Raw genomic sequence first — 24,068 nt, 5'->3', positions numbered from 1 at the left:
GAGGCTAGAAGCCCCAGGAGCTCCTCACCATGCGGATTTTACAACGTGTGCCAGGTTTGTTTATCCTGTAACCTTAGGAAGAAACGACCACCAAGAAACACAGTGGGAAGTGAGGCAGAGGAGAGGAGGAAGCCATTTCTTTTGAATTGCAACTTCTCTCTTAAATTCTGTAAGTGGCACCTTCACTCCCTTCCCCTACCCCTGAACTTCTACCTTTCCTCCTCCCCCCGAACAGCTAGTCATCAGTTAGCAGATGTGAAAATCAAATCGGATTCAGTATTTCCCAGCCCACCGTTTCCTTCCTAACCCTCCAGAGGCTGGACCTTCTTGTTGCGCAGATAGCACCACAGACAGCGCCCCCTGCAGGTACAGAGCTGTATCTTGCCCCTTTTTCCTCTCAGAAAAGAAGGCCTCTTCCTGGGGATAATAAGAGTCACTGTGTTTTCTGAGTATATGGGAAAATCAGATTTCTTCTAATATACATTTAAAATGCAGAAAGGTTCATAGTGGAAGCTGACATTGACATACAATCTCTTTTAAAGTTTTGGGAGAGGCAGGTGGGAGATTTAGCGGATGCAAACTGCTGAGCCTGTGTGGGGTTGACTACCTAGATGGAATCCAGGCTGCCACTGTCTAGGACTAGTGGCTGCTCATTCTTAGTTCCGTTTCCTCCTGAGGTTGTGAAGATTCACTGAGATAACACATGTGAAGTGCTTAGCCAAAATGGCACAAAATAAACACTAGATGCCAGCTCTCTTGTTCATTAGTCAGTTCAAAGACCCTTTTCTTCCACCAAAAGCCATAGTTTCTTCAGCCTTCCTTTGCTCCGGCTAGGGAAAGTATTTACAACAATGAGAACAAAAGCAACATAAATGAGCCATTCTTAGTATTTAAATATTAACTCATAATCCTACAACAGATGAGAGAGGTACTGCTATTTTACTTTAAAGAACATCTGTGGAACAGAGTTTCCTGCACTTGGTTAAGTACTGCATAGAGCCAGGATTCAGAGCCAGTTAATTATCAATGGATTCAAGCCTGTGTTCTTAACCATCATGTTCTGTGAAAGAGATGCCTTGGCACATTGGCAATTTCTTTCCTCCTTTTTTTTTTTTTTTTAAGGGGTGATGTGTCCCCTGTTGCCCAGGCTTGAACTCCTGGGTTCAAGTGATCCTCCCGCCTCAGCCTTTCAGGTAGCTGGGACTACAGGCCCATTCCACTGGGCCCAGCTTGCCTTGGGAAATTAATAAGCAATATCTTATGGTCTGGGGAAAAATATGGCTCTCCTTGACATTTGTTTTCCAAAAGCTCTTTCTCAAGAGTAGCTAGCTAGTGAACTCCAAATTAGAGCAGTAAGTTAAAAAAGTAAGTGGTAAAGCATTTCGAATTATCCAACTAAAACATGTGAATATGTCTGGGTAGTGTCTATGCCCATTAATTATGCTTATTAGATACCCATCATTTTCTCCCTGAGAATCACTAGGGTTTTTCCCTAAATTGTATATATGTACACTTCTATTTTTAAAATTCAAATTTATTATGCCACACAAATAAAATAATGTAACTGATTAAGTGAACTCATTTAATTTATAATTTAGCATATACTTATAGTAAGATCTGTGTTATAAATGGCTCTACAGCAGAATGCTTTTATTAATTCATGGACTTTACTTGTTGATGGATTTTATTCAGTCTTTGCAAGCCATCTCTCTTAGCTGGGTAACTTGAGAAATTGTTTGGAATAAGTTTGCCTATAGAAGTCTCTTCATTAGATAGAGCAAATATTTCCCAAAGACTTCATGTGACCTCCACTGCTACAGATGACATGTTAGGCTTTCCAATGAAATCCTTGGTGTGTTTGCAATTAAAATGTTTTTGTTTGATATTCATGATGATAATCTTTACTGAGGCCAAAGCCAAAATAAACAGTGCTGTGGAAGCAGAAAATCAAGACATAATAACTTGGTAAAGATAAGCAATTTGGGATTAAATTCAAGCCTCTTTCCAAAGGCAGGTATAAAGCTATCAAGTACAAAATAATGAGCAATTTTCTTTATTATATTACTACAGAAATAATTTGCAGAAAATCAAATGTCGGCTTTCATACTAATTTTAATACCTGGATCACTGAATTCCAAGCCTGAATACTGGAAATCCCCTTATGTCTAACAGTCTTATTTATTTTTCTCCAAACTATTGCATATGTTTTGGGGGTGGAGGGAATGCTGGAATTTAGGGTTCACAACTACTTCTGAAACTAGCAGAGAAATCTTGGGATGCTGAAAGTGACCTCTATTCTTATTAAGACATTTGGGTTTGTTTTTACTAAAGTTAGTTTACCCACTTGTGTTTTTCTTCTAGTAAGATTTTATCCCATTTCATCATTTCAAATCGCTCTCCCACAACACCATAGCTGAAATTTTTTTAAACATTTTTGTTTAAACTTTGAATATCTAATTGCCAAATCCAATGCACTGATAAATTATCAATAACATAGTATTTTCTCAAAGAGCCAAACCACCAAGCTATTTCTCTGACAGGCCCCTCCAGTCACTCCCTTAAACTATTAAACTTATAACAGATGGTTTCATTCTGAAAAAAGCAATTTTTTTGCAAGCCTAGTTCAGAGTCAGTCTGAGATGGAATGGCTATGCCATGTGCTGCAACAAAGATAACGCTGTAAGAACTGGCTACTTTCTGTACTCTCAAGGCTGCTAAATGTCCTTACTTAGGCCTTTGATCTCTCCTGGAAGTCCTCTAATTCAAGCAGAGGCCAATGTCTTCCTCAGCTGTCTTTACAAATTCTTCCAGCAGCTCTGGCAGGTACTAATGTGTTTACTTAGGTGTGCCTGATTCCCAGAGCTAATAGCAGTTTGCAATTGTTTAGCACATTGTGAAGTCATCTATAATACAAAAAATATCAAGAACAACTCCCTTAGTCCAGGAGTTGATAAGGATCTGCAGGTAGGGGCAGAAGTGAATTGGAACGGATGTATCCTTCTATATGTATTTGTTTTCTCCCTCTAAGAAAAGCATAGAGAATTTTCAATAATGCAGAAAGCCTAGGGTGGGCAAAATTTACTAGAAGAGGAAGGTATGAGAATCATTTTGCTGGCACACCAGCACTATTAACGTGTTACCATAATGCTTAAACTAACACAGATTTCACTTAAAAAAAAAAAAAAAGTTGATGTTACTTAAAGGTCATTGCCATTAGAACCTGATTATAATTCTAAATTGTAAGAAAATCAAATGTATTTATTTTTTTCAGAATATAAAATGAAAAATATATATATCTACTTCACCAGAGCCTTTGTGGGTATCCATTTATAGCACCAGAGGTGACTGGGTTTTCTTCCCCTCATCTACCAACTGTTAGACTTTCCTAGCAGACAGTGTTGGAGTGTCATTTCTAACAACCTGCTTACATATGAAATAAATGTGCGTTTTCTGCGCATGCAAGAAATTCACTTCTCTGCAGAAATAGTGGAAAACTTATTTTGATTCTTTGTGTGAGGAGCAAAAGCCAATCTAGTCCGATTTTGAGTACAAAAGGGTGCCCTGAGTAGATACTTTTGGCAGCGATTTTTAAAACTTTTCCCATGCTCCTTGGCCAACGCTTTAAAAAAAAAAAAAAAAAAAAAAAAAAAAAAAAAAAAAAGTTTTTTCCTCTAAATGTTGCTTCACCCAGTTCTTTATTTTCCCCTTCCAGGTCTCCCCTGGGAAAAGAGCAGGGCGACGGCTCCTGAATTGGGACACCCTGGCCATCTTTGTGGTGCTGATTGCCTACCTTCTTAGCATATTGCTTCTCTCTCTCTCTTTCTTCTCTCGCCCCTGAGAGCGTTTTAAAAGTTTTGTCTTATTTCTTTTTACTTTGGTGCTCTGAGATCCTATTTTCAGCACTTGCGTCCCAAGGGCTCTCAACTCCGGACCCTGTTCTCCTGCTAGCAAGTCCCATTAAGCCGCCGGGCGCTTGTGTTTTCTCGGCTTCTTTAGTTCCAGTTGCTCGCGGCACTCCGGTAACTTTGTTTTGAGATCACCTTACCAAAGACAGTTTTAACCTCTGAGAACTGCCCTTACTGACAGAGGGTCCTGAGTGACAGCGTCTTCCCAGGCACGGGAACCAGGGAAAGATGTTGAGTAGCCAGATTTTGCAAGTTTATGGTCTGGAGCGCTAAAGAAGCGCACGGAGCCTAAATTAATTGAAGAAGAAAACGAACAAAATCACCTCTAGGAGTAGGAGCTGTGATGACAGGATGCCTAGTTTCCAATCCTGTGTGACCTTGGGGCAAATAACCTAGTACCTGGAGCTCGGGTTTACTTTCTTTCTACAATGGGTCCAATAATAGCTCCCACAGGGAGGTTTGGAGTATTAATTGTTAGGTTAATCTATGGAAAGGGTTGAGAACAGTGCGCGGCAAATAGAAAATTCTCAATAATTGTTAATTTAAAATATCTCACGCTGAGGGGCTTGAGTACAAATCACGTTAAGTGCTTTCAGAAATTAGCTGAACGATGAGCAGAAGCGTAACCTTTAACTTTCACTCAAACTTTAAAGACCAAGTTTGTGTCCAAATCACAAGTCTGAGCTCGTTTGTGGACTCCACAGCCAAAAAAATAAAACAGTGGTCATATGGCTGCTGATAGAAACTGTGGGACTTGGCTGAGAATTCCTGGGGGAGGATATCTACCCACTATTGTATTTCAGAGGTAACAATGTGCTTTGCATTTGCTGTGCATTTGAATGTTTCCACCAGCGTGGATGGCATCTTAGATTCCACCTGGGTTCTTCTTGAACTTGCCTCTTTTTATCTGGCATAGCCCTGGATACCGTATTCATTTCAAAGGTATAGACTTGTTAATGGCCCTAAAAAAGGTGCAGATGGATTTCCCACTGGTCAGATGATTAAGCAGCCTATTGGTGTGAGAGGGAGCCTGATTTTCAGGAGAGATCCTTGTCTTCGAAATGACAGGACAGAAGAGAAGAGACAGCAATGATGTGGCTAGCAAACCTTAGTGACTGACAGTGTCACTCTCCCACTTTTGGTTTTCAAGGTCTTCACTTTAGAGAGAAGATCTCACCCTGAAAAGGTTGATACTTCTCTGGCCCCTAAAGATGCTGGATGAACCAGGTTGCTTTAAGAAAATAATTCTGGAAAAAAAAAAAAAAAGTACAAAGTTCCATTCACTGAAAGAAATAGTGATGATAATAATAATAACAATATTAGGAAGGAAGATTCCCTCCTCTTCCCAATAACTTTGGAGCCACAATATTTATTGAACTGGGTGACCCTAGGTTGAGTTGAGAACACTCCGGCTTCTTTTAACTGGGCCGCAAGACCTAGTCCAAAACCCCAGACTAATTGTGTAGACCTTAAGTAATTGCTTTTCCTAAATATAAACAGCGCCTCCCCAACCCAAGTAACCTGAAAGTGGATTAAGGGTGGAGGAGGATTGGTAAAAGCTGAGTAATAGATTCATTCTCACTTAAATGACAACCCTCCCCTCTTGCCTTCTATCCATCGAAGTTCCAAAGACCCTGCTGTGATTGCTTTTCTGGAAGGCTTTTGTCACTGAAGTGTGTGAAGTTACTCCTGGTTTGAGGAGTTGGAAATTTTACACGAGTCAAGGATTGCAGTGGCAGCAGCTGGGACGCATCTGTAACGGTGTTAGTTTGCCTGAAAGCAGAAAATTAGCAACCCCAAAGCCCAGCTTGGCTGTTTAGTCTGTAGAAATGACAGGGCGGAGCAGAAAGAGAGGGAGAAAGGAGACTCGCCCCTGGAAAGGGAGTTTGCCATCGAAAACTGGGCTTCTATTGGAAATCTCAGAGACACTTTCAATGCAGGTCTTTGGCCTGCTCAGGATCTAGGGAGCGCCTGGCACAAAGGAGAAGGTGCTCAACAAATACTGTGCAGAAGGGGAAAAGGAAGGAAGAAAGGACGGGAGGAATGTTCCTGGTCACCTGGCCCTCCTGTGCCCCACCTCCTTTTAGATGAGCAGACATACAGGGAGAACTCAGAGCAAGCCCCGTCATGGGAAAAGAAACCTCCCTCCCTACTCTCAATAAGGTAGAGCCTAGAATAAATGACAATCAGAGCAAAATTTTACTCATCTGAAGCTATACAAAATAGGTTTTAAAAGGCAAACCCTATATTCACTCCAAGATTGAAAATGCCACTTCAAGTTTTTAGCAACCGTTATTCAATCCAATGGCTGGAAAAAATTTTCGAGATAATCGAAGTTCATGAAAAGAGAAACAAACCCCCAAATCAGGTGATTCCTCATGCCCAGGACTGGGAGGGCAGGTCAGTTCTTGGTGCCAGTGAAAGGGATTTCTATTTATTATCACTATTTTAAAATATGTGTGCAATTGTAAAAAGTTGGACTGCCTTCGTTACTTTTGTGTGGAACACTCCTTAAGTGATCCCTTGTTTTAGCTTATCTAGAGAGTGCAAATGAGCAGGTTGGGGACCCACTCCCGCCCCAGCAGAAAGGCAGTAAAACCATTAGAGTCAAAAGGGGCAGTACACAGCGGATTGTCTCTAGAGGAAAGGAGGAGGTTTATCCAGACAGCCCCTGCGGGGGTTGCGGTGGGATATGCTAATAGTGCCTGGCCACTGGGGCCGGCCTCCCTCCTGAAAGAATATATAAAGAACCCCAACCCCAGCTTGTCGACCCAGGCCAACAGGCGTCTGCCCTTGTTAATTACCGGAGCCAGAGACCAGGGAGCTCCGCCTGGGATTCGGGATTCGCCCGTCGGCAGAGGCACCAGGCTCCCGTTTCTCCCTATCCCTCTCGCTGCCGTCCAGGTGCACCGCCTGCGTCTCTGCAGGATGGATGTGATGGATGGCTGCCAGTTCTCACCTTCCGAGTACTTCTACGACGGCTCCTGTATCCCGTCCCCCGAGGGTGAATTTGGGGACGAGTTTGTGCCGCGAGTGGCTGCCTTCGGAGGGCACAAAGCAGAGCTGCAGGGCTCAGACGAGGACGAGCACGTGCGAGCGCCTACCGGCCACCACCAGGCTGGTCACTGCCTCATGTGGGCCTGCAAAGCCTGCAAGAGGAAGTCCACCACCATGGATCGGCGGAAGGCAGCCACCATGCGCGAGAGGAGGCGCCTGAAGAAGGTCAACCAGGCTTTCGAAACCCTCAAGAGGTGCACCACGACCAACCCCAACCAGAGGCTGCCCAAGGTGGAGATCCTCAGGAATGCCATCCGCTACATCGAGAGCCTACAGGAGTTGCTGAGAGAGCAGGTGGAGAACTACTATAGCCTGCCGGGACAGAGCTGCTCAGAGCCCACCAGTCCTACCTCCAACTGCTCTGATGGCATGGTAAGCAATAGATCTGGTACCTAGTTAGGCTACCCTAATCTTTTCTGAAGTCCTTACGCCTCATTTAACCAGGTGTAGCGCGGAGAGTGGGGTGGAGGCAGATGCTGAGTTGCTTTAAAATAAGAGAGGGGTCCACATTTAGAAAGACTCCCCAAACCGCTGCTGAACAAGATTTTAGTTTGACTTTCTAGCAGGTTCTAGGTGTACACTGTAATCGAGGGTTGACATGGGAGATAGGTGGCTGTGAATGATCACTCACATGTTTTCTCCATTCCTGAATTTATTTTCAAAATATGCCATCTGTGGATCATGCGCTACACTAATATCTAAAGACACCGTTTACAACTTAATGAGGAAATGGAAAGAAATACCCACATGGCCCCAGTTCCTGCTCCAATGAGGCCTGGCTGAAAGATGTTGATGCATTCTTTTTAGAGGGCGTTTACTCCAAGGCTGCCAGGTTTTAATGTGTTTTTGTCCTGGGAAAGTGTTCTTTCCCTGAATTAGTGTGGCTTTCTTCTACTCCAATCCATTTTGCATGGTTAACCCAATGCACATTGCTGCTGAATTCCACCCCCTCTTCCCTTTGCTGCTGCTCTCCTCTTCTTCAAGCACAGAGATTGACCTCAGTGCCCTGGGAATTTGGAGAGGGCTAGCTCTTCCTAAATCAAGGCAGTGAAGGTGATTGACAGTGTTCGGTTACAGAGCTGGTGGGCAAGCACAGCCTCATCGTTGGTCAGAACATCTTTTGCCAAGACCTGAAAACAAACTTTGTTGTGTGTCTTGTATTATAGCCCGAATGTAACAGTCCTGTCTGGTCCAGAAAGAGCAGCACTTTTGACAGCATCTACTGTTCTGATGTATCAAATGGTAAGAATTGATAACTTCACAGAAGTTTAAAGACCGGTTCAATCTAACAATTCAGCCTATAAAATTCTGTTCTTCCTGATAGTATTGGGGAAGGGAATGGAAGTGATAGTTCTTACAGGGAGGCTTTGGCAAAGCAAAATAAACACATCTTCTGCTCCAAATCCCCCTAGCAGACACGCACACACACATGCACACACACTGTCACTTGAAATATTATCAGGGGGCTTCCCCACTCCGCACCTCTACCCCTCAGGAATTGCCAGATATTTGCTGCAAATTTCTATGTTAGGGTTTCTGTGACCACCTGACCTCTGGGTGTCAGAGGAGCTGACCCACAGTTTAAGGAGCAACATAAGCAAGTCTGTCTATCTTGGGCTAGTTGTTTTTTAATGCTTTTCTCCTTGTATCCTTAGTATATGCCACAGATAAAAACTCCTTATCCAGCTTGGATTGCTTATCCAACATAGTGGACCGGATCACCTCCTCAGAGCAACCTGGGTTGCCTCTCCAGGATCCCACGTCTCTCTCTCCAGTTGCCAGCACCGATTCACAGCCTGCAACTCCAGGGGCTTCTAGTTCCAGGCTTATTTATCATGTGTTATGAACTAATTTTCTGGTCTATATCACTTCTTCCAGGAGGGCCTAATACACAGAAAGAAGAAGGCTTCAAAAAGTCCCAAACCAAGACAACATGTATATAAAGATTTCTTTTCAGTTGTAAATTTGTAAAGATTACCTTGCCACTTTATAAGAAAGTGTATTTAACTAAAAAGTCATCATTACAAATAATATTTTCTTCTTCTTTATTCTTCTTTGCTTTAGACATTAACACATAGTTTCAATAATAGTATTTCTGATAGGGGGCAATTCATTGAGGGTAGCTTGTTGCAATGCTATATATATATACATGTAATATTGCTCATCAAAATGTCTCTGGTGTTTAGAGCTTTATTTTTTTCTTTAAAACATTAAAACAGCTGAGAATCAGTTAAATGGAATTTTAAATATATTTAACTATTTCTTTTCTCTTTAATCCTTTAGTTATATTGCATTAAATAAAAATGTAACAATACTGCCTAATGTATATATTTTGATCTTTTCTTGTAAGAAATGTATCTTTTAAATGTAAGCACAAAATAGTACTTTGTGGATAATTTCAAGATATAAGAAATTTTGGAAATTCCACCATAAATAAAATTTTTTACTACAAGAAATATTTTGGCTCATGACCTTTTAAAAGAACACTCCTAATGGAATTACTATTCATTGACATGAAATCTTTATATGTGGGCTGAAAATTCATAAACAGTTGGCTTTTCAGATAAATCTGAATATTTACCATTCTCATTAACCTGGTTTAGGTACTGTTGATGTCACAAATGAAAATATCATATTTTCTTTTAACTATATTTCAAGTGAGCCTGCTAAATGAAACTTTTCCTTTATCTTAGAACTGTACCATATACTATCAAGTCATTTGTGTGTGAAGGGAAGATAGAGGTTATTCAGGACAATAACACATGCTTTTTTAAAAAAGACTATACAACATTACATCATCTTAATACCTATAGTACAATAGAAGGCATGAGTTAAGTCACATTTACTTTCTCTATCTGCCTGAAAATATCTTGATAATATATACTAATATTGTCAATAAAATATTTGAAGCTATTGGGCTGATTTATTTTTATATTGCCAGAGTGCCAACATAAGAAAACTTACACAAATTATACTGAGGTGAGACAGAGTTGAGTTGTCTTCCTCCTTTTTACAGCCTTTTAAATTTTATTGTATTAATCATATCATGTATGCGTGTGTGTGCATGTGTGTATGCAAAACAGACATATCTCGTATTCATCACCCTAAATCTCCTCTAGAAAGAACTGGTATGAAAAAATTGAGCAATTAAGTGGAAAATTAGGTTGAGACAATGATTGGGATAATTCTCACAGGTTTATCATTGAGAGAGATTTTAAAAAGAGATCCTTAAAGTATCTAAAGTAGCTGTTCGCAGAGAACAAATATTGATAATTGTTTAATCCTCTTATATGTACGTTAGTTTAAAATTCCTAAGGATTTGTGGTTACGTATATTAATTTTTAAAAAGCATACAGACTCTTTACTAGAGCTTGGCAATGCCACTGCTCTCAGGAAGCTTTCTCTTTCTCGCTGACGTGATTTGCTCATGCTTATGCAGTCATGAAGCTTAAAGGAATGGGAATCATTCCATAAGGGAGGGATAAGGGCTGAGTAAAAAAATATTATGGCCACTGTCACTCTGTTAGCATCATGGCCTGGCAGGGGACACTGACTTTTAGCACACAGATATAAGTCTTTACTCATGATTTGAGAGTGTGAGGATTTTACATGAAGAGAATTCAAGAGGGCATGATAGAGATTTGTGTATATTTCCAACATAAGTCTGGGTTATTCACTTTTGTTAGAAACTGTGCTAGGTACATTTTCTCCTTTTGTTACTTCTACGGAGACATTGGAGATGTGTTGCTTTTAATAGTATCAGACAGGAAAAAAATTCAAATATTGATTTAGTTTTTTAAACTTCAATTTTTAAGCACATTACCATATTTTGTTTCATTTAATATAATTAATCAGAAATATGAAATTTTTGGTTCAAGTGAATGAAAATTAAACATTTTCATATCAAATCTCAATTGCTTTATAACTTTGCAAGCATACCTAATTCTCAGTGAATATGATAATAATAATTCAAAGTAGTTAGAACCTTTTTGGTGGTCTGGATGTAATACAAAGGGTGCTCAATGTACAATTTAAAACAATATTCTCCATTCCATGTTACTCAGTTAATCTCATTGTCAATGTACTAACATTGAGGACTGACGTCTGCTTAGCACAACAGAGCATTTGTAGTCATACATACTTCTTTTTAGACAAGGGACCTTTGGAAATTGGTTTTCCAGTGGTTCAGATCCAGAAAAGTCTTCTTTTCTTTTAAAAAGTAGGGAGAAAAAAGAAATGGAACTCACGAAAGATTGAAGTAAGGATGGAATTTTGTCATCTGTAAATCTCCTGCAGTGAACAGTTGGGTTTCTGAGTTTGTATTAGCCCACTTCACCTCAGCTGGTGGAAAACATGCAGCAAACCAACAGTCAGATTTCTAAGAGCAACTAGGACAATGTTCCCTTCCCCATGACGGGGAAGAGGTTTTCAGGAAGTGAGAGTCAAAAGAGCCTTCTTTCCTCTCATGGCTGCAAAATACATGTTTCCTGAGTTATAAATGAAAACCGCATCCAGGGAAGTTACAGAAATTTGTATGTGCTATGTGGATGCAAGTTGCTATATATATCCAGGTGTGGTGTCTCAATTGTCCTTATTTTCTTCTCCTTTGAAAGATGCAAGTTAGATAAAATTAGCCATATTATACCCACAAATTCCCCTTTAAGATGGCATTCTTAGGAATACTTAATCTGAGAGTGGTATTTCCTGAAATTCTCTCTTTGGGGTTATAACAGTTACTAGATTAAACTAGTAATTTAATTCTCTGACTTGCAAAAGTGGTATTTCTGGAAATGATATTAGAGTATGGCTATTTGCAACTTCAGAAAAACCCTGCTTGAATGGCAAAGTACTCCTGAAAATATCACCACTGAATGTTCCTACATTGTCACAAAAAGCACAGGATATCACATTTATTTCCTTTAAGAATTTTAATTGTATATATTTTAGTTGACTAGTGAGTTGGTTTATGATAAAAATTATAAATAGTGAACACTAAAATTATTGTAAGGTAAAATATTATAAAATAATCCTCTGTAAAGGGGAAAATAAAATCTTATCTCTACTTATGTTACAAATTCACTTCATTACAGATTAATCAGAAAATAGTGATACAGCAGCAACTGGTAAATATTGAGTGCTGTGCTTATCATTACGCAAATAAGAAAACTAAGGTTTAAGGAGTTTAATAATTTGCCCAAGACATAGCTGGTTATTTGGGCTTCTTTACAACATGTGTTCCAGGAGGCTCAGGCAGAAGTTAGAAGTCTTCTTATGATGTAGCACTGGAAGTGACAGAACATTCTTCCTACTACATTCTTCTGGTCAAGCAAGTTACTAAGACCAGCCCAGAACACAAAAGAAGCAAATTAAACTCTATTTTTCAGGGAAGGAAATAGTAGTAAATTTGCATACATAGTTAATACTACCACAATGACTAGTATACACTTGCTGTCTCTATTTCCTCACCTCTTATCCATTTCACTGACTGTAATCAGGCTTCTGCCTTTATGACTGTCCATGATCACTGAAAACCTTCAAACCAGTGGACTGTTCCAGGCCTGGGTGAAGCTTATCCCTATAGGCGAGACATCTTCCCTGATCTTCAGTCCTATATACCCAACTGTCTTCTTAAAGTCTCTCATAAGTCTCAATGGCACCTCCAACTCAACGTATTCCAAATTAAACTCATCATCTTTCCCTTCTCTCCCTACTTCTAAACCTGGCTCACCTACAGTGTTGACTTTCTCCGTGAATGACCTTACCAGTTATTTAAACAGGAAATTTAGGACATATTCCTGATATCTCCATCTCTCTTACTCTCTTGTCCAATTAATTACAAAAGCCAATGAATTTACTCTTTACCCTTAATTCAAACGATGGCTATCTTATTTCAGGGATATCATAAGATCCTGTTAACCTGTCCCTCCATAATTAAATCTTCCACTTTTGGTGATGGCATCCATATTTTTCTGTGGAAACTGTTCCTTTCCTCTTTTCAGGTCGTGTTGTTCAGGTGGGATTCACAGTACCACCTGGCTCTAGAAGTGAGCAAGTCACTCTTCTCTGACCACGACTATATCCTCTTCCTTGACCATAGTTATTGTTTCATGGATTCACGTGTGCCCAAGTTGTTCCGTAATTGTCAGTCCTGGGATATTTGTTGGAACTACAGAGAAAAGGAGGTTCTGTTTCTGCTGGGGTGATAATATATGAGTTTTTTTTATCTTATGTATCAGGCTGCCAGCTGTCATCTCACGCCCAAAAAAGTAGATCCTGCCTAAAAATAAAGCAACACAGTAGAAAGCAGAGCTGTGATGCAGATATTCCTGAAAACATCATTGAGCATCCAGATCCCCAAATGCCTGAATATCTGCTCTTGGCTACACTTTACAATGTAGGAGCCGACACATGGTCTTTTTTCTTAAACCAGTATGAGTGGGAATTTTGTTAACTGAAACAGAAATAATCTTATATAATACCACTCTTTGATCTCTTCTGCCTATTGCAGCTAGAGAAATGGTCTCAGAATATTCGTCTGATTATGTCAACCATTCCGTTTTCCCTCCCAGCTTATTGCACGCAGGGTAACAAAATAGCAGACTCTAACATGACCCTTAAAGTTTTGTGTGTCAGTCTCCTATCCACCTCTCAAACAAAATAGCAGACTCTAACATGACCCTCAAAGTTTTGTGTGTCAGTCTCCTATCCACTGCTCTAGCATTAGCTCTTTCTTGTCAAGTGTCTACTCTCTCCACTCCAGCCACAGAAGTGAGTTTGATCAGTCATCATACTCCCTTTTGCCAAAGAGGTTTTATACCATTATCTCTGACTGAAACCTCTTCTCCCCTCTACTTCACCTGGTCAATACCCACTCATCTTTGAAACTGCAGCTCAGGCATCAATTCTAAGGTAAGTTTTCCCTGAACTCTCATACAGTATCAGGTACTCTTAGTCTATGCTCTGAAAGTACTATGTATCTTTTCTCTGTGTTATGTCTCATCATTGAACTTATGTATTAATTTTTGTGATGATTAGCATTTGTTCCCTCCTCTATGAAAGCAGCAAGACCTGTTCTTTCCCAATCCTGTTGTCCCCTGGATTATAGTAGGAAATATTTACAGTTATGCATGCATATATATAATACATATATGTATATGCTATCCTACTATAGCAGGATAGATTGTGTGTGTATATACACATGTATGTATGTATATATATAAAATAAATGAATTGACATTTCTGAAGCATTTATTGTGGTGGAATGTACTCTCTTTTTTCAAAATCTTCATAGGATTCCTTAACATCATTTTCTATTTTTCTACTGATTCTCTTAGTTTTCTGTTTCATGTTAATTTCTTGCACTGACTTCTCTTACTCTGGCTAATTGTTATGTTTATTTCTTAGGTTTGTTATGTGGACACCTCTCTTTTTGGTCTGCTGTAGTCCTTTCAAGTCCCATAGCTTCACCTCCTCTCTGCCTTTTATTATAGAGATGTTTCTACTATTGCCTCATTCATACTCTCTTCTTAAGGAAGCTACCCCATATGCAGCTTCTGTTTGGCCTGACTGGTCTTTTTAATAACAGTTAATCAGTGAAGAATAGGCACCTGACCTGAGGGCAACAAATATATAGACTAAGCAATATTTATGAACTGCATAGTTTAATTCAAATATATGCTTTGAGATAAGTAGACTCTTTTTTTCACAGACAGAGAAATAAATCACCAGTTAACAATGAGAATTAAATTGAAAAGTCACAATATGGATGGGCCTAGAGAGATTAGGATGGGTCATACACAGGCTGAAATTACAGGGGAATAGAAGAGGGCAATGGAGAGTAGTGTAAGGTATATTCAGAGACAGAATAACGTGTAGTACCTACTAAGTGCCTACTCTTGTCCTATTGAGGCCTTGGGTAAAAGCTGAGGTTAAATCCAAGCTTTACCACTAAATAGCTGAGGGAACTTAGGTAAGTTGCTTAAATTCTCAAAAGCTTTTCTTATTTATAAATGTGGATAATATAAAATAATAGAGTATAAATCACAGGAATTGTGAATATTGCATGAGATAAAACATATAAAATGCTTAGCCTAGGGACTAATACATAACAAATATTTATCAAACGGTAATTCAAAAAAGAAAACATAATGGTTGATACTTAGAATAAAGACTCACAAACTTCTCATGTGGGACTCTTTGGAACTATTTTGATTCTCGAAATATCTTCCAGCTTTAGTAGCTATGGGCTTAAGTGGTTCCTTTTATTACTCCTTATGTCTCCTATATATGAAATAGCTTGAGTGGATCTGCAACTAAAAAAATCACATTAAAACAGCTTCCAAATGCTAATCTGCAGGTTTCTCTACAGAGGGCTGTTCATATTTTTAAATGGCCAACTAAACATTTCCCCCTTGATGTCAATCTCAGTATGGACAGAACTGAATTCATCTTATTCTACACATTTTATTTCATCATATGGCATCATTTGATGAATGTTTTGGAATTATTTTAGATTCCTCCCTTTCCTCAAAGCAATTAATTTAGTTTGCTGGGAACATAAGGCAAAAGGAATTGTAGAGGTAATAGTAGTACTAGCAATAGAAACAAAACTGTTTTCTTCAGGAAGCATGATTTTCACACTGTAAAATTTATAAAATCAGCCTGGGTTTTATAGTTTTTGCCTACATTTAATGAAATAGAACTTCTTTTTTAGGCAAAAAAAAAATGTTTCAAGTTGAACCTCTTATGATCAATGGGATTTTAGAGTCAAGGAAATGTGGTATTAAGAAAATAAATTTATAAAGGACAGTTATTAAAATTTTCTTTTTTTTACTGGAAACTGGGTTTGACAAGTATTATTAATGTTGATCACTGGTTGATTAGAAAACTACCCTCATGCATAGAGTGACTACTATGACCTATAAATGTTTTTGGGTCCGATATGCATTTTACATAAACAAGCATAAAAACAGCTCAAGGAATTGGGTATGAGTGACTCCAGGCTATTGCAGAGTAAAGGGTTACACATACAGAGTGTGTGTAACATGATCAATTTACAAGTGGGGTTCTTATAACTCTCCTATTACAGCTCTATGCAGCCCGCCAAAGTTCAGTGGAAACCTGAGGCAAGGCAAGTATTTTGGGCAAATAACTAAGATTTTATGATGGATGTTTTAGTATTCTGGTATTTTGGAATGAGGAGAGAATAGAGTCAGAAAGACTAATTAAGAGGATTAAGAGTAAGAAGGACTAATTAAGAACCCATACATAAGGTGATGTTCTACATCCCTCGCTGAGTTGTACAACACAAGGCGGGTGCTCAATGAAAGTTGATGACTGATTGAACCACTGAGGTTCTGTCTGCCTGATGCCAGACATCTGGATATAAAGATTAAAATCCAGTCATCCAGATGTTAAGGTTACATGATATTTCACCATCAAACATTTAGAAACTTTTAACTGATTGACTGCCTTTTTCACTTTTCATTCAGATAAATTGCATTGAGTTAACTCAGCTTAAGCATGTACCAATTACTTTTTTTTTTTCTTTTAACTAGGGAATGGTTAATCAGGTTGGCAATGTTGATGAATCACTAAAAAAGGAATGGTGGTATAACAAACAGGTAAATATGAAAATAAGCAAGAACAAGTAAATAATGAAGAAAGTGAAAGCTTCATCTTATCAGAGATGCATTTTAAAGACTCTTTTTTGTGGCTTCTTTACAGATAAAAAATTTCCATTGGGTTGGATGTTTCAACTTTACAGCATTACACTTTTCTATGTAACTATTGTTTTTTACATCAAAGCTAACTCTGAAAATATTTCACAGACAATTAAATGTTAACACTTTCCTTCTGTTAGCACTTCGTGTGCTCTGTTAAAATGTGATACAAAAAGTGAAGAACTGTAATCGCATATTCAGGTCACTGAAAGTGAATATGATTCTCCTAAAGAACTATATTGTATGAATAATGTGTTTTAAGAATCCCAATTTTGATAAAACCATAATGTTATAATCCACTAATGGTGATAACATAAAATAAGTACATTTTTTTTTTTTTTTTTTTTAATCGAGATAGGGTCTCAGCCTGTCACCCAGGCTGGAGTGCAGTGGCATGATCATGGCTCACTGCAGACTCCACCTCCTGCACTCAAGCGATCCTCCCACCTCAGCCTCCTGAGTAGCTGAGACCACAGGACCATGTCACCATGGCCGGCTAATATCTTTGTTTTTGAAAAATGAATCTCCAAATTAAAGTATATATAATTTGAAAATAAGATCATTAATTTATCATTGAAGATAATGTTTTTTATTCAAACCAATTGTATGTCCAGATGCTAAACTGACTTGTTAAGTGAAAGTTCAAGTAAAACAACTAACTGGTTGTTTTGTATGCACGATGATAAAGAGATTGACTGTTTTGGGGTTGGATTTTTTTTTTCTTGAAGAAATTACTGATTTTTACAGTTACTCTTTAGAATCATTTGTTTCTTTTTATTATCTGAATAGGGATAATCAGAGCTGGGAAGATGAGCTATCTACACAGGGAAGCGACAAGGAGAATTGTGATGATTTCTTGGGCCACTAAACCCAAAACTCCATTGACTTTAGTTAGTAACACATTTTGGAGGGAGAATTAGCTTGTGCCTAAGAATATGAAGAGTGGTTTTATTTGTTTGCTTTTTTTTATATTAGTTTATGCATTTCCTGAATGCAGAACGGGTCCCTCAGTCCCTAATACTTTGTCTTGATTCAGACACAAAAAGGGTATAAAATAAATGTTTATTGAATAAATTTTTGTATTCTCATATCAATGTATACATGAGTAAAATCTCTATAGGAGGAATTTAAATTTCTTTCCATATATACATGTAGATCAGAAAAGCCATCCTGTTTTAAATGCTATAATCTCTTTCAGAAAGACAGGATATATGATATGAGTAGTCCGATATAAATTTAGAATCATTTCAACATAAAAAATGAGTATCTTCTGCAAGGACAGCATAATTACAATCACAGGCTTAATAATAGAATTAGAAATAGTTGCATTAAAAAGTTTGCCAACAATTGAATGGCGGAAGTAATTTTTTAATAGTTACATGAGGAATTTTGAAAGTCTTTCAGGCTTGCTAAGTTGGAAGGATAAATGGTCTTTAACATTGACATATTGCCAGCTCAGGGCATCTAAAAACCCTTTTCAAATTACATATAAACAAAAATCATTTCACCCACCTCTGGGCTGGAATGTGACAGCTGGTTAAAATAAGCATAGCAACACTACACAACAATGTCAAACAGGATGAATGGCTTAACTAATCAAAAATAGAGCATCAAAGTAAAATTGCTCAAATTAGATTTCTGGCCAGGACAGAAAGGTTAACTGTTCTGTACTGTTATAAAGTCTTTAGGATCCTTGATGACTGCAGGATTCATGTCAGTATTGCCAATCAAATTCAAGATGTGATTTGACAACTTAAGAGTTTTTTAATATCACACTGGGGACTTTTTATGGTCTTTTGATCCAATATGAAGAATCTAGAAAGCAATACATATGATAACTAAGAGAATAAACTTTGAAGAGTGACCCTGGTCAAGTCGCAAGTTCCTGTTTTATAAATTGACCAATCTACTTTCCCTCCTGTATGTAGAGTCCTCAATACCTACCTTCTCAAGATGGTTTTAGGCTGAGTTATACATAATATGTACCATGCTCTGAAATCAGTCCCTAGTACAGAGAATGCACACCATACTTGGATCTGATTGTCTTTAATCTATTAATGTACAGCAGAATTCATACAAAACGCTGAGGGAAGGAGTTGTGAGAAATATTTCCCATATACTAAATCATTCTTAACCTAGGGATCTAAAAAACTGTTGACTCAGCTGATAGTCTGGTTTAATTTAAGATGTTTGAGCAATAGTGATAGACTAACTACCATAGCCAGAAGTTGTTCAGGCAGAACTAGAGAAAACATAAACATACCAATTTTCCTTTTTTTTTTTTTTTTTCCTGCCTAGCAATAAATACTTAATCAAAATTCAAAAATGAATAGTTTCAAACTGTTTAACAAACACTAGGATTTCCAAACAGATATTAATGTTCATATGGAAACTTATAGATTGCTCTGTTATACAAGTTACTTAGATAAATTACCTAAAATCATTATTCATTTTATTTTGACTAATTTAAAGTTTTAATAAAATCGTATTTTAACATCAGAGATTATATCCTCTTTATCCCACCTACCTTCTGAACTTCTGTCTTTATTTTTTTAGTTATAAACTGAAGACTGTAATTTTAAAATGTTTTCACAATAAAAACTTAACTCTGGAATATTAGTAAATATGGGAGCATGTAATACCTAAGTATTACTAAAACTATTTTCTGGTGACTCTTAGAGAAAAATAGTCAAGTTATATTCTGAAATCATGTGCTAGTGACTAGTATAAGTGTTCTACAATCACAGTATTCCTCAATGCATCTAGGTTCAAATGCCTACTCCAGCATACGTGACAAGATCATTTTTAATTCTTGCTACAGTGTGGTAGGCAAAGCCATCCTTTTTAAAACCAACACGCAACAAAACAGAGTGCTGCGTCAAGACTTCTCACTCACTGAAGTTAAAATACGTAGGATTCTAACTGTTAGTCTAGTCCTCTCCGGAGGTTAATTCTTAAAATTATGGCTATTAAGTTTCATGTGTTATATTTACTGTGGCACTTGGAAACATTGACAACGGGTTGAGCATCTCTGGCATGTCCATTCTAGGTTTACTCAATGAGCCACATCACTTGCTGATAAGTTATATGAAAGGCTTCTATTTTTATGGAGTTTTCTTTACTATTTTATGTATTTGCTTCCAGTAAATGTTCAGTGAAAAGTAATGACATTCTATAGGATTCTACAAATTCTATCATGTAACACTTATACTATTTATTTCCAGTTATCAACACATGAAGAAAGACAGTACTCATTTGGATGAGGGAATTAGAGATATATTAATAATTGCCCCACTGTTTTTTATTTTTTATTTTTTTCCAAGTTTTCTAAATGGATATTTTAATAATGGAAACAAAACAGTTTCACTGAAACGTATATAAACTCTCCTTATATGAACATTTTCCAATCTGTAATTTCCTTTTCAGTTAGTTAACCTTTGAAAGCAGCCCTAATGTTCCACGTGTTGTTTGCACATGGGTACATTGAATCTCATTAGATTTGACTGAAAGACAGAAAGATAAATTGGGGTAGAAGAGAGAGATATAGAGGGTGGACATTGGGATGCTTACCAGATGTACTAAAATCCCACTGAGATCATACAGAACCCTGGCAAAAAGCTTTGCGTAAGCTAATTGGAGTGTATCTCTTTCCCCAATGCCCCCGTGATCACTCAGACCACCCCCTATAGATTTGTTCTTCCCCAAAGGTACTACTTATACTCAGGCAATCTCTGACAAAGACCATGCTAATTTAAAGATAGAAAAATATTAATTTAAATCACAGAACTTATTCCAAGTCTATTTTAAGGTCAAGAATAGATACTGATAATTGTGACAATAACTCTGCTTTTCACTAGCCTTCCAGTGGAGCTATTAGTTTTAGTTTACTGGAGTATAATAGCTTATCTTAACCCCTTTCCAGAATTTGTATTAATTTTGCAATTAAACAATGTCTCACTTACATAGTCAAAATCTAGTCAAAATTTAAATGTGGGCTTATTATCTAGTCTTTTTTTTTTTTTTTTTTCAGTGAACAGAGACATCTCCTCCTGAAAAAATAAACAGACACTTTAAGTAATTTGGAGAACACATCAGAAGTTCTAGGAAAATACTAGTCTTTTCTGAAGGCTAGCAATGAATCACTTGTAAATTTTCATAATATTCACACAAAAAAAGATATACACTTCATGTGAATTTTTCTAATAGATTTACAGAAAAATTTTTTCTAATGAAAATGATGAGGCTGGGTATGGGAGCTCATGTCTGTAATCCCAGCACTTTGGGAAGCCAAAGCAGGCAGATCACTTGAGTCCAGGAATTCGAGACCAGCCTGGGCAACATGACAAAACCCCATCTCTGCTAAAAAACACAAAAAATTAGCCAGGCATGGTGGCACACACCTGTAGTCCCAGCTACTTAGGAGGCTGAGGCTGGAGGATCACTTGAGCCTGGACTGTTGAGGCTAGAGTGAGCCAAGGTCATGCCTCTGCACTGCAGCCTGCTGAGTGACAAAGTAAGACCCTGTCAAAAAAAAAAAGGAGAAGAAGAAGAGGAAGAAGAGGAAGAAGAGGAAGGAGAAGAAGGAGAAGAGGAAGAAGAGAAAGAAGAAGAAGAAGAAGATCAAAAACAGAAGCTCATTGAATAAAATGTTTTGGTGGGACCCTGCTAAGGTAGAAAATTAGAATATAGGAAATTGCTGGGAAGGAGATTTTGTGGCTTCCATAGAAAATCTGGTCAGAGGAGAAAAAGAGACAGAGAGGTTACCTGGAATACATTTCTCCATCTCTTCCCTCTCCCTCCAAATCGTTTTCTAGGTTTTTGCTCTTGTTTTCATTACAGTGGTATATACCTTCATATTTCAAATATCCTCCCAGAGAATTCTGAATCCCAAATAACCATGAGTAATGCCTGTAATGCTTGCCTTCTAAAGAATTTAAGCTAGGCTACATAGTTTATAGCTGATAAAATGGGAGTCAATCTTTCACTGCAATGATGTATTCACTGCACTAAGAACCATTTCCATTGCAAATTAATTCTTGAAATGTTGGGTCATAAATGTCATCAGTATCATTACCTAGTCCACTCCCAGAAGCAGCGACTCTTAGTTTGCTGCAGGTGCTGGCTTCTAAAAGAAAGGTGCTCCAAACAAAACGCATTAAACCATGACTCCATTCTTAAGGGCAACTCCTTTCAAATGCCTTTTTACTTTATGCTGCCTGGCAGAGAGATTAACGATGCCATTTCTGATATGCAACTGGCTTCAGGGTTTTTCCTGTACCCTTTCAGAAAGAGATACTCTTGACTGCCTTTTAACAAACATATTTCCCAAATGTTCCTTCTTTAGAAGGCTACTCTAAATTTAGTCAGAATTCAATTATTGTGCCTCTGCTTAGACTAAGTGGGCCTGAAATATAACGATTTATGCCTTTATTGACTCATCAGTGTGTAGAGAACTTACTAGGAATTACGTGAAGGATAACAATCAACAAAACAGGACTGCCCTTGAGGAACTTAGGTTTCTGTAGGGTGAGAAATAATCCTACCCTGAAGAATCAAGGAAGAAATAATAAGCGAAAACAATTTCAAGTTATCAGCTACTTAGGGCTCCTCACACATTTTGAGATGTTAACTAAAGTTTGAAGGAAGTTTATTCACAGTTTGGTGTTTTCTGGGGAACAAATGTTCTTGAGGAAATCAGAACAACATGAAAATATACATTCTGAACATATTTCTTTTGAAGAGTACAAAATTTGAATATTGATTCCACAATTACTATGCATAACAGAAAGGAATTTTTAAAGTAGTTCATCTGTTTTTAGACGTTCCCTTGTTTTCAAACTTCCCAGATTAATTTAGCAGAGTATGCGTGAGATAGCCCTAAAACTCAGCATGCATCAATCAGGTGAAAAATCTTAGGTTCAGCAAAAGAAAACTGTTGTTTCTATAACCCATCTTCTGATTTTGTAGTCAGGAAAAATTTGAAAGAAGTGTCCTGCTCCTTAAAAAAGTCAGCGAGGATATGTGAAAAGCCATTCAACTGGAAGCAGATGTCTCATAAAATAATTCTAACTGGTGCTCAATTAGTTTAAGGCAGGGGTGGAAAACTTGCCCCTCAACTCCTGATACGTATTTATATTCCTAGAGCCAGAAGGACATTAAATGCACTGCCTTGTGTTAATAACAAGTATTTACTGAGCATATACCTTGAGATAGTCACTGCAGTTATCTCCAGACCTGCATTGTTTTACAGGTTATGGAAACCAAGGCTCAGATAAATTAGGGAATCACCACAAATCTGAAATAAGTAGTAACAAACAGATCATGCCATTTGGCTACACTGTAATCATTTTAGATTTCGAATAAGAAATGAAAACTTTAAAAATCCATATGTTAAATTTTAAAACTAAAACTACCTGTATAAGTAATTTAGGGGATAAGGCAAAGATTTAAATAGATATTGGAAAATCTTAGAACTGAATGTTTAGTATATTAAAATTTGTAAGGTACAAACTGCCGGCCAGGTGAGGTGGCTCATGACTGTAATCCCAACACTTTGGGAGGCTGAGGAGGGCAGATTAACTGAGGTTGGGAGTTCCAGACCAACCTGACCAACATAGAGAAACCCCATCTCTACTAAGAATACAAAATTAGCCAGGCGTGGTGGCCCATGCTTTTAATCTCAGCTACTCTGGAGGCTGAGGCAGGAGAATCACTTGCACCTGGGAGGCGGAGGCTGCAATGAGCCAAGATCATGCCATTGCACTTCAGACGGGGTAAGAAGAGCAAAACTCTATCAAAAAAAAAAAAAAAAAGAAATACAAGCTGCCAAATATCATACTGGAAAACAATGCTAAAATTTAATTAACTATTCGTCCAAATTAAGCAATTATAAAAATAACTAACAAAAAATTACCAAAAAAATAAAATTACAATAGAATAAAATAGTAAAATATAAAATATAGGATAGATAAGTCTTTATTAATCAAGATAAAGTGGAAGAGGTCACAAACATTTTAAGGAATGAGAAAGCTGACAGTTTTGAATGTTATTGTGGTTTTAAAAATGAGATTAACATGCAAAAAAGCATGAAACATAAAATTATATACAATATAGATAATTTCCTAAAACAATGTAACTTTTAAAAACAGATAAGAAAGAACTAGAAAACTGTAATAGTCTTATATCTTTAACAAAATTAAATCTATAGTTACAAATATCCTAATAAAGAAAGTACCACATCCAGATAGTTTTAAGGACAAATTCTACTAAACCTTCAGTATTATATATTCCTTTTTTTTTTTTTTTTTTTTGGCTGAGACAGAGTCTCGCTCTGTCACCAAGGCTGGAGTGCAGTGGCGCCATCTAGGCTCACTGCAACCTCCGC

At 37.7% G+C, this 24,068-nt stretch overlaps 1 protein-coding gene across 1 annotated transcript; it reads left to right on the top strand.

Moving 5' to 3' along the window:
* Positions 1-6,680: 6,680 nt before the first annotated feature.
* MYF5 (myogenic factor 5) lies at positions 6,681-9,415 on the top strand. The gene is made up of 3 exons (XM_017874613.1): positions 6,681-7,334; positions 8,129-8,204; positions 8,618-9,415. The coding sequence occupies exons 1-3, from the start codon at positions 6,834-6,836 to the stop codon at positions 8,806-8,808; spliced, it is 768 nt and encodes a 255-aa protein (XP_017730102.1). The 5' UTR covers positions 6,681-6,833; the 3' UTR covers positions 8,809-9,415.
* Positions 9,416-24,068: the final 14,653 nt, after the last annotated feature.

This window comes from Rhinopithecus bieti, unplaced genomic scaffold, assembly GCF_001698545.2.
Source record: "Rhinopithecus bieti isolate Rb0 unplaced genomic scaffold, ASM169854v2 scaffold_9619, whole genome shotgun sequence".
NCBI lineage: Eukaryota > Metazoa > Chordata > Mammalia > Primates > Cercopithecidae > Rhinopithecus > Rhinopithecus bieti.
Note: the sequence above shows the minus strand (reverse complement) of the source record. Positions and strands in the feature narration are given on the sequence as shown.

What these genes read in the sequence shown, in the direction of transcription:
- MYF5 (XM_017874613.1), top strand. Translation starts at nt 6,834, where the DNA reads ATGGATGTGATGGATGGCTGCCAGTTCTCACCTTCCGAGTACTTCTAC. An exon ending in CCAACTGCTCTGATGGCATG is followed by an intron (nt 7,335 to 8,128) that starts GTAAGCAATAGA and finishes CTTGTATTATAG; the next exon opens with CCCGAATGTAACAGTCCTGT. An exon ending in CTGTTCTGATGTATCAAATG is followed by an intron (nt 8,205 to 8,617) that starts GTAAGAATTGAT and finishes TTGTATCCTTAG; the next exon opens with TATATGCCACAGATAAAAAC.